Source organism: Lagenorhynchus albirostris, chromosome 9, assembly GCF_949774975.1.
Source record: "Lagenorhynchus albirostris chromosome 9, mLagAlb1.1, whole genome shotgun sequence".
NCBI lineage: Eukaryota > Metazoa > Chordata > Mammalia > Artiodactyla > Delphinidae > Lagenorhynchus > Lagenorhynchus albirostris.
The window spans coordinates 42,531,662-42,541,528 of record NC_083103.1 but is presented as its reverse complement, the minus strand read 5'-3'; the positions used below and the strand labels follow the sequence as shown (position 1 = coordinate 42,541,528).

General features: G+C 48.8%; 1 protein-coding gene across 1 annotated transcript; it reads left to right on the top strand.

Annotated features, from left to right (window-relative positions):
- Positions 1-2,805: 2,805 nt before the first annotated feature.
- RASSF10 (Ras association domain family member 10) lies at positions 2,806-5,042 on the top strand. Its single transcript, XM_060159633.1, has one exon. It carries the CDS (start codon positions 3,030-3,032, stop codon positions 4,527-4,529), a length of 1,500 nt encoding a protein of 499 aa, XP_060015616.1. The 5' UTR covers positions 2,806-3,029; the 3' UTR covers positions 4,530-5,042.
- Positions 5,043-9,867: the final 4,825 nt, after the last annotated feature.

Below are 9,867 nucleotides of genomic sequence, written 5' to 3'. Positions count from 1 at the left end.
GGCAACTAATTAGTCAGCCTTTTTTTAAAAAAAATATTTATTTATTTATTTATTTTTTGGCTGCGTTGGGTCTTCGTTGCTGTGCGCGGGCTTTCTCTAGTTGCAGCGAGCAGGGGCTACCCTTTGTTGTGGTGTGCAGGTTTCTCATTGTGGTGGCTTCTCTTTGTTGCGGAGCACAGGCTCCAGGCATGCGGGCTTCAGTAGTTGTGGCACGTGGGCTCAGTAGTGGCACACGGGCTCAGTAGTTGTGGCATGCAGGCTCAGTAGTTGTGGCTTGTGGGCTCTAGAGCGCAGGCTCAGTAGTTGTGGTGCATGGGCTTAGTTGCTCCACGGCATGTGGGATCTTCCTGGACCAGGGCTCGAACCCATGTCCTCTGCATTGGCAGGTGGATTCTTAACCACTGTGCCACCAGGGAAGTCTCTAACCAGCCTTTAAGACAGGGAAATTATCCAGGTGGCTCTACGTAATGAATCGAGCCCTTTAAAAGCAGAGTTTTCTCCAGCAGGTAGCAGAAGGGGAAGCCACAGAGACTTCAAGCAAATGAGGAGTCAAAGGATTTGACATGCTGTTGCTGACTTGGAACTGAAGGGGGAGGTATTATATGGGAAGGACCTGAGGGAGGCTTCCAGGAGTTGAGAGTGACCTCCAGCCAATAGCCAGCAAGGAAACAAGGAGCTCACTCCTATAACTGCAGGGAACTGAATTCTGCCAACAGTCTGAGTGAGCTTGGAAATGGATTGTTTCCCAGAGCCTCCAGGTGAGAACTCAACCCAGCCAACACCTAGCCTTTAGCCTTGGGAGACCATGAGCAGAAGATTCAGCCATACCATGCTGGACTTCTGACCTGCAGACCTAATAACTGGGTCTTATTTTAAGCCACTAAATTTGTGGTAATTTGTTACACAGCAATAGTAAACTAATATACCCCCTACTTCTAACCTTCCAATAAAACTTCCATTGTGGATTTACCAGGTCCAAGCATCTAATCCTCATAACAGTTCTATTAAGTAGTTTTTAAAAAAAATTTTATTGAAGTATAGTTGATGTACAATGTTGTGTTAATTTCTGCTTGATTTACAATGTTGTGTTAATTTCTTCTGTACAGCAAAGTGATTCAGTTATATACATATATATATACTCTTTTTCATATTCTTTTCCATTATGATTTTTCACAGGATGTTGAATATAGTTCCCTGCTCTACAGTAGGACCTTGCTGTTTATCCATCCCATATATAATAGTTTGCATCAGGCAGGTATTTTTATTGTCACCATTTCATAGATGAAGCTCGGAGAGATGAAATACTTTTCCTAAGGTTACAGAGCTAGTAGGTGACAGGGCTGGATTTTTACTAAGGCAGTCTGACCTCAGAATCCACACTCCATGGCTTCTCATTGCCCTTAGGATAGGTCCAAATACTGACACATGGAATTAAAGCCCCTTCCAGATCTGGCTCCTGCTCACCCATCCAACCTCATTCTTAAGACACTCCTCTCACTTAAACTCCTTGTAGCCCCGGTAACTGCCATGCCCTTTTGATTCCTTGACTTTGCACATGTGGTTCCTTCTGCCTGGCATGCTGCCTGCCTCCTCCCCTCTGTTTTTCTTTTGGCTGACTCAGATGATGCTTTCAGTCTTGCCTAAGATGACCCTTCCCCGGGGGGCCTTCCTCGACTCTTCCAGGCTGGGTAGGACGCTACTCCAGCATTCCTCTGGCACCTCGTGCTCTCCTTTATCAGAGCACAGAAGACCCCGTGTTGGACACGTCTAGCACCTCTGTTGAATGCCTGGAGCACAGTGGGTACGCAATTATTTATCAAGTGCATGAATGAATGAATAAAAGTACTTTATTCAGGAGGCAGTGAAGAGCCGTCCAAGGTCTTGAAGCAAAGGAGTGAGCTTATCAGGCCTGTGCTCCCAAGGACAAGCTGGGAGCAAGCCTTGCACACAACGGACCATCCTCATCAGCGTCTGAGGATGAAAAAAGTTTATTTGCATTTTGGTCTTGGATTTCTTGAGCTGTGAAAGTTGGCCCTTACCTCCTCTTGACCACATCTAGATTCTGGGTAATGCCAGAAACTGTCGCGGTAATGACTAGGTTTCTCTTTATGAAGGTGGGATGTGGAAAAGAGCTTGGGCCCGGAACTCACACTAGAATCAGGAGTCCCCCTACCAAGAAGGCTATGTGAAGCCAAGGCGACGTGGGGAGCCACAGACATGACGGTGCCGGGCACCGGGAGCAGCCTCTGAACGTCCCCTTCAAGTCTAGACCTTACTATATCTACACTTGTTCCCCGAGCACACTGCCCCGTCCTGTTCGCCTTCAATATGCAAATATTGTCTCCAGACAAGAAAGACTGAAGGCCTTCCGCATTATAGCAGGCTTTTACAGCTCCCGTCTGGAGGTCAGGCAAGCGGTTGGAATCTCCGGTGGCGCGGGGTGTCTCGGTTTCTCTGCGCCGCGGCACTTCTCAGACCGTGCTGCCTAAGGACCAGGAAACGTCTCTGGGGCGCCGGGAAAGGTGAGAAAGTCCAGCTAGCTCTAGGCGCAAGGAGCGGAGCCAGTGGGCCGAGAAGAGGAGCAGAGCTGACCCGCGCCTAGGCACGGATCCAGGCCCTGCAGCACGGAGGTCCCCGAGTCCCTCTCTCGAACCGACGCGCAGTAGAGTGCCCACGCGGGCAGCGCGGGAGAGGGGCGGGCCTGGGCTCCGTGCCTCCCGCGTTCCGGCCGTAGCTCCGGCGCTGGGGGCGGGAGGGGGAGGAGCCACGTGGGGAGGAGCGAAACCCGGAGGCCGCGGGAACCTTAGGCAGAGCCAGAGCGGCGGGAGCCCGAGCCCGCGCATGCTGCTCCGGGAGCGCGCCGTCCAGGCCGAGCACCGCCGCAGCTTGCCTTCTCTGCGCAGCTGGGAGAAGGGCCGGTGCTGACGAGGACGAGGATCCCGAGCTCCAATCCCTATTCAAGAGCTGCCGGGCTGCCCGCTGCCCCAGTGGGGCTCGGCCCCTCCCGCCACCTGCGTCCCGGTTGAGCCATGGATCCTTCGGAGAAGACGATATCGGTGTGGATCTGCCAGGAGGAGAAACTGGTGTCCGGTCTCTCCCGTCGCACCACTTGCTCGGACGTAGTGCGGGTGCTCTTGGAGGATGGCTGCCAGCGGCGACGCCGGCAGAGGCGAGGCCGGCGGCGGGGCATAGCTGGCGACCCGCCAGGCCCAGGGGAGCTGCCGGAACCCCTGGACGAGGACGACGAGGACGACGACGCGCTGCCCCAGGGCATGTTGTGCGGGCCCCCCCAGTGCTATTGCATTGTGGAGAAGTGGCGGGGCTTTGAGCGCATCCTGCCCAACAAGACGCGCATCTTGCGCCTCTGGGACGCCTGGGGTGACGAGCGAGAGAACGTACGCTTCGTGCTGGTGCGTAGCGAGGCGTCGCTGCCCAACGCGGGACCCCGCAGTGCCGAGGCGCGCGTTGTGCTCAGTCGCGAGCGCACCTGCTCCGCCCGGGGCGTCCCGGCGCGGCCCAGCCTGGCCCTGACCCAGGAGAAGCAGCGACGGGTGGTGCGGAAGGCGTTCCGCAAGCTGGCCAAGCTCAACCGGCGGCGCCAGCAGCAGCCGTCGTCGCCTTGCTCGTCCACTTCCTCGTCTACAGCCTCATCCTGTTCGTCGTCGCCGCAGGCCGCCGAGAGCGCGTCGGTGGAGCGCATGGAGACGCTGGTGCATTTGGTGCTCTCCCAGGACCACACCATCCGTCAGCAGGTGCAGCGGCTCCGGGAGCTGGACCGAGAGATTGACCGCTACGAGGCCAAGGTGCATCTGGACCGCATGCGGCGGCACGGAGTGAACTACGTGCAGGACACCTACTTGGTGGGCGCAGGCATCGAGCTCGACGGGCGCGGCCCGGGAGAGGAGCCGGCGGCGGCGACAGCGGCGCCGGCCCTGGACGGCGAGGCTCAGGCGGTCGAGCTGGAGGAGCTGGCCCAGCGCTGCGACGACCTGCTGCGGTTGCAGGAGCAGCGGGCCCAACAGGAGGAGTTGCTCGAACGCCTCTCAGCCGAAATCCAGGAGGAACTGAACCAGAGGTGGATGCGGAGGCGCCAGGAGGAGCTCGCAGCGCGGGAGGAGCCCCCGGAGGCTGATGGCGGCCTCGACGGTGAGCTGCTGCTGGAGCGGGAGCGGGTCAGGACGCAGCTCAGCACCAGCCTCTACATCGGGCTCCGGCTCAACACGGACCTTGAGGCCGTCAAGTCGGACTTAGATTACAGCCAGCAGCAGTGGGACAGCAAGGAGCGCGAGCTACAGGGCCTTCTCCAGACTTTGCACTCGTTGGAGCTGACGGTAGTTCCCGATGGGACTCCAGTCTCGAGCGGTCCCTCGCAGGAACCCCGGCCTCAGGCCTGCGCAGAGGTGTGGGTGGACCAGGCCCGCGGACTGGCCAAGAGCTGTCCTGGTAACGACGAGGACTCGGATACCGGGCTGAGCTCCATGCACAGCCAGGACTCGGACTCGGTGCCTGTGTGCGAATCCCTTGTGTAGGAGGAGCAGAGCGGGGAGAGGGAGACGGCCGATTCTCCCTTCTTTGTAGGAAGCACCGGCTTGACCGGCTCAGGGACTTGAAACCAGGCGGGGAGTGGGCCCGGACCTTCTGCCGGGCAGCAGCGCTCTGACTGGGCGGGGGAGGGCAGGGGACGCCTGCTCGGCAGCGGCGCTCCTCTGGCCTTGGAGTGAATGTGGAGGATGATAACCAGACGAGGAAGCAGGGTCTCCATTACAAGGTCTTTCAGGGGAAGAAAGGAGGGAGGAGGTGAGAACCCCCTTATGTTGGAAAACAAATGCTCCAGGAAGTTGACGTGGTCCGAGCCCATTTTCCAAAAAAACAACAAAAAGAGTATCATGGAGATTTCACCAATCTTTTGTATGGGAAGGACTGATGGCAGCTAGAACTTTAGTTTGTGGTATAAAGTACTTTTTAAAGAAACACTTGGATGAAAAGGAAATTCCTTGAATGTTAATTGTGACTGTGAACATGTTAAAACTAGCCAAAGAGGACGCACTGGTGTTGGTCTCAGCCTTACTCACACCTTTGATAAAACCCATAGGCACCAAAATCCTGGCTGTTTACATTTATGCAGATTTGGGAATTACCCATCTGCTAAACTCTTTGCCTTTTCTTTTCTTTCAAAGACTAACTCTATTTCCTCCTAGCAAATACAGTATATGTTAAAATGGGGTCCTTTTCCCAAAATCACCTTTTATTATTATAAAAGCCAAACCTAACCCTTGGAGATACAGAATCGTGGTAGACATAACCCCTGGTTAAAATTTAATCTAGGCCCTTTGAGATTTGCTCCTGCAAAGGTATGTGTGTTGTCCTTTTATTCTTATTGCCACTTCATTTCCTTCAGACACTGTTATTTCAGAAAAAATAAAAGGGAAGTTGCAGAATCCAAGTACAACTACATTTGCTGTTTAATGAGCACTCTGGTTGAAAGGTAAGCCTTGAAAGCAAAGATCTTTGTTAGTATTCAGCTTTTTAACTAAGCTACGTGTAAAACCAACCATGACCTCAACAGATTTTACCAAACAAACCCAAGTCTAACTTCAGTATCTTTGGTCAGAGATTAATTAGTTACTTGTCCAAACCTAAATTGAGATAGTGTAAATATCAAGGTTTACTAGATAAGACCTGAAAAGAAAACATAAAACAATCTAATAGTACACCTTAGGTGAAGAATTTGGTTAACAACGGCATGTAGCCATAAAAGCATATAAAGGCATATAAAATTGAGCTAAAGATTCGACTTGAATTACTCTTGTCTGGCTCACACCTTTGCAGACACCACAGCATGCAAGTGCAGTGCTTCTCTCTTAATAGCTAGTGACACAGCCCTGTGGGAACTCAGTGTAATTGTTCCAGTTATTTCAATGAAAACTTATCAGTTGTAGCTAGTTGTTGCCCTGTGGAAGGAGCCTGCGCAGTGTTCCCTCCAGAGCTCAGAACTTCTGAGGAATGTGGGATCTAATCTGTCCTGAGGAGGTATTAACAATAGGGTGTGTGCGCGGTGCCAGCCTGGTATCAACCTAACTGTGCGGGGGCTGGCTCCAGTTTCAACACTACATGGGAAGATAACTTAAGAGGTCTTGCTTTTATAGAGAAATTTCTTTTCTTGGAGAGATTCTCTGCTTGTTGCCAAGAGGGGCCTGCCCACCAGACCTCCTCAGACCCTTTGAGCTCTCTGCTTTTTAGACACCCACCCTCCACCACCGCCATGCTATTATAACATGTGTAGATATTTTCAGATTTTCGAGTGGAATGGGAATTAAAAGGCCATTTTCTTAACTGGTGTTTTCCAAAGACATTAGCTGGCATAATTATGGTTTTTTCGTTTCGTCTGATGCAGAAAACGTCTATGCGTTTGGTCTGGAGCATGATTAAAATGAGGAAGGGACCAAAGGAAACCCACTGTCCCAAGACAGTCATTTGAATCCATAAATACAAAGCCTAATGATAGCTTTCTTTTGGAGGCAGAGGTAAAATCCTCATTAGAGTGTGACAAACGCTACTTGTCTGGATGGTTTATGCTGGCAATAGGCTGACCCGGTGGTTTTAAAGTTATTGTGCTTCCCTCGCTCCGCACCAAGGGTGGTAGGGGAGGTGGCTTTTGGACGTTTATTAACTCAAAAGAAAACACAAAAGTTGGCAGAACAGGACTGCCTGGCAGAAAGGGGCCATTTTCCTTTTCACTATTATTTTAAACTTTGACGGGCTGCTGGCGTCAGCAAGTATGCCTGAAGCCTGTAAAGCAAATAAGCCACATCACAGGGAGAAAGCCTGTGGGATTTTCTGATGCCCTCTTTCTAGGACCTTCCAGTCCTGACCACCTGAACATGCTTTCCCAGTCAGCTCTTCAGGCAGTGAAGGAGGTTTTGTTCATAACAAAGGGTGGTCCAGTCTGCCCATTTTTTCTTTTATCCAAATCAATTATATCCCCCAAAGGCACTTTCTGTGTGGGTAGGAGAAAGGAGAACGGGGGTGGGGGGGGAGACAATAGTTCCTTTTACTAAGAACTTCTGCAAGCCTGAGGAAGGTGAAATATGGGGATAAAAAGTGCCTAACAAATCCTAGATATCCTTAAAATTTCATTCACTTTAAAAATAATCATCATGGCACTAAGAATGAGAAGGAATGCATAACAGTGAATGCACCAGCACCAGGATTTCAGTGCGCCTGGGAAAACTGCCTCCTTTACTGTTCTCCAAGCCTAACAGAAACGCTGAGGAGAAACCAGCAAGCTTGTGCAGGAGAATATGAGATGGAGTAGGCTCCTTACCAACCAGTCCCATCCTTTTGTGGAACTGATAGAATTTATTGTGTCTTTGATCTTTATGATCCCATTCTCGGCCATCTCCCAAACCAAAAAGATTATATCTGGCATCTCTGTTTACTTCCTTATAAAACACGATTGATGATGATGATGATGATGATTTGCTAATTAGAAAAGTTATATTCTGTAGTCTTTATGGTGGTCCTGAAAATAACATAAGGAAGAAGAAAAGTCAATCAAAATCTCATCACCATAAGCTTATCACTATCAAAATTTGGTATATTTCCTTCCAGACCTTTTGAATTGTGAAGTTTTCATATTTTGCTGCTTTTTAAAAATATATAATTTTAATGAGAAGCCTATATGCTTTTAGGCTCAGGTTTTGACATATTCCTTGTAAACGGCTCCGTCCATCTGTTGGATGCACTATAGTGCATATAACTATTCTCATGTTATTAGGTTGTTCCCAATATTTTTTTTTACTATTATAAAACAACACTGTGATAAGCTTCTTTGTGTACATATCTGTTTCCCTAATTAGACACTCCTCCCCAACAATAAGTTCCCAGAAAGAATTCCCAGGTCAAAGAGTACAACATTTAAAGGCTTGAGACTTAATTACCAAATTGCTTTACAAAAGATTTGGTCTAATTACAATCTGCCATGCATAACAGTGCCCATTTCACCACACCTTGACTTTCATTTGATATTATATTTTGTTAAGAAAGTATTTTAACCAAAATTAATTAATTCATTGGGGCCCCAGGAATCCAGGGCTGGCAACCACTGACTTAAAATATCCTTACAACCTGAAGGGCAAGTCATCCGACCAGAAGTGTTAAGAGGACATGGTGCTTTCTCTTCCTCCCACTTCTTTATCTTCCCCGAACTCTGCTTATTAATAGCAGTCTTGTCTGATATCAGAGCTGAACAATGATCCATCTGAGCAGAAGGGCCAGAAACTCTACATGAGTGAGATTAAGGGGATTAACGAATAGAATCAGATTTATAAAAAGAAAATATTATCTTTTTTCATCTGAGTCTAGTAGAAAAGGTATCCTTAGAAGGTGGTATCATAAAACATATTTGATTTTGTGCTTCTCCCTACCCACCCCTATCAAAAATTAAATCAAAATAAAGTAAGTACGTAAGCCCACTTGTTTATTAACAGCCTCTAATTAACAGTTTAGATTATTCTAGGCATTTCTTTCTACATATGTTACTATACCTGAGTTCACCCTTAAATTCTTGAAAAGGGAAAATTTGATCATGACAGTTTGTGAGATTTTCAGTGTGAAGGTGTTTGTGAAACATGTTCTCCTAAACAGAAATGAAGGAGGGTGAGGAGGAACTATCTTTTCTTGAGTACTTTCCAAATGCCCACTCCTCGGGCTAAGTATTTTCACATGCATTTTCCCTACATTCATCTTGTGAGATAGACCTTTTTAACCTCCAGTTTTTATAGATAGAGAAGATAAGGCCACCCATTTGATAAGATGCAAGATACTAACCTAAGCCTGACTAAAACCTGTACCCATTTTGCTACATCACACCAGGTACATTGTACTCAAGAAGTGCTCTGCACACTCAGAAAAGGAGTGCTTACAGACCTCAGAGTGTTGGCATTGGAGAGGGTGGTGCTCAGAGACTATCAAGTATTGTCCAAGTATTTCCACCAGGGAGGTGGAATGATTTTTCAGAACCATAGGGCTGGTAATATATCTACCAGGTGAGGATTTAGGAAAAAGCAAAGGAGGAGAAATTCCTATGTAAATATCTGGGCATCTGTCTGAGAGAGGTGAAGACTTTGCCAATGAAAAAAAATTCTCACAAAAAATTAATACCCTCTGTATCAGCATGGAGGTTTTGACTGAAGGCCCCAAGGACACAGGTGTATAGTCAACAACCTGGAATCCTTGTCCATCAGAACAGACAGCTGTGCCCTATTCACAGTTGCATCTGGAAGGTGGTACCAACCATGACTGTGCTGGAGCTGTCCCCAGCACTTTTAACCAGGCCTTGTTCCTGGTTGAGCCTCTGGTACATGAGGATCAGGGAAGGTTAAAGAGAGGCAGTGTTGAGTCTTCCAAAGATCCCTGTGCCATGTAGTTGGGCATGCACACCTGATTTAGGGCATTTCTGTGTCCACACTGACCCCACTACACATGTGGAGACCTAGCATGGATTGCTTTGAAGGACCACTCTCCCAGCCTCTGCCCCTCTCACCCAGTCCCATGCAAGTTTTTCCTGCTTCAGATATCTCCAGGATTCTCTGTAGCTTTCAGGATAAAATGCACATTGCTTAGCAGGATTTATAAGGTTGTTGGTTATACAGCTCAAGACCCCTCTTCGATGTCATCCTTTCCCACCTTAAAAACCACAGAATTGACCAGATCCTGTTTCTTCATTAAGGTCACATTGCCATCCTCAGTTTGTGCAAGGTCTCTCTTCTGTCTTATTTTATTTTACTTCATGTTCCCCCCCGCCCAACCCCACATCCACTTCCCTTCAGTAGTTGTGGCACACGGGCTCCAGAGCACAGGCTCAGT

Coding starts and splice junctions, on each gene's coding strand:
- RASSF10 (XM_060159633.1), top strand. CDS start 3,030: ATGGATCCTTCGGAGAAGACGATATCGGTGTGGATCTGCCAGGAGGAG.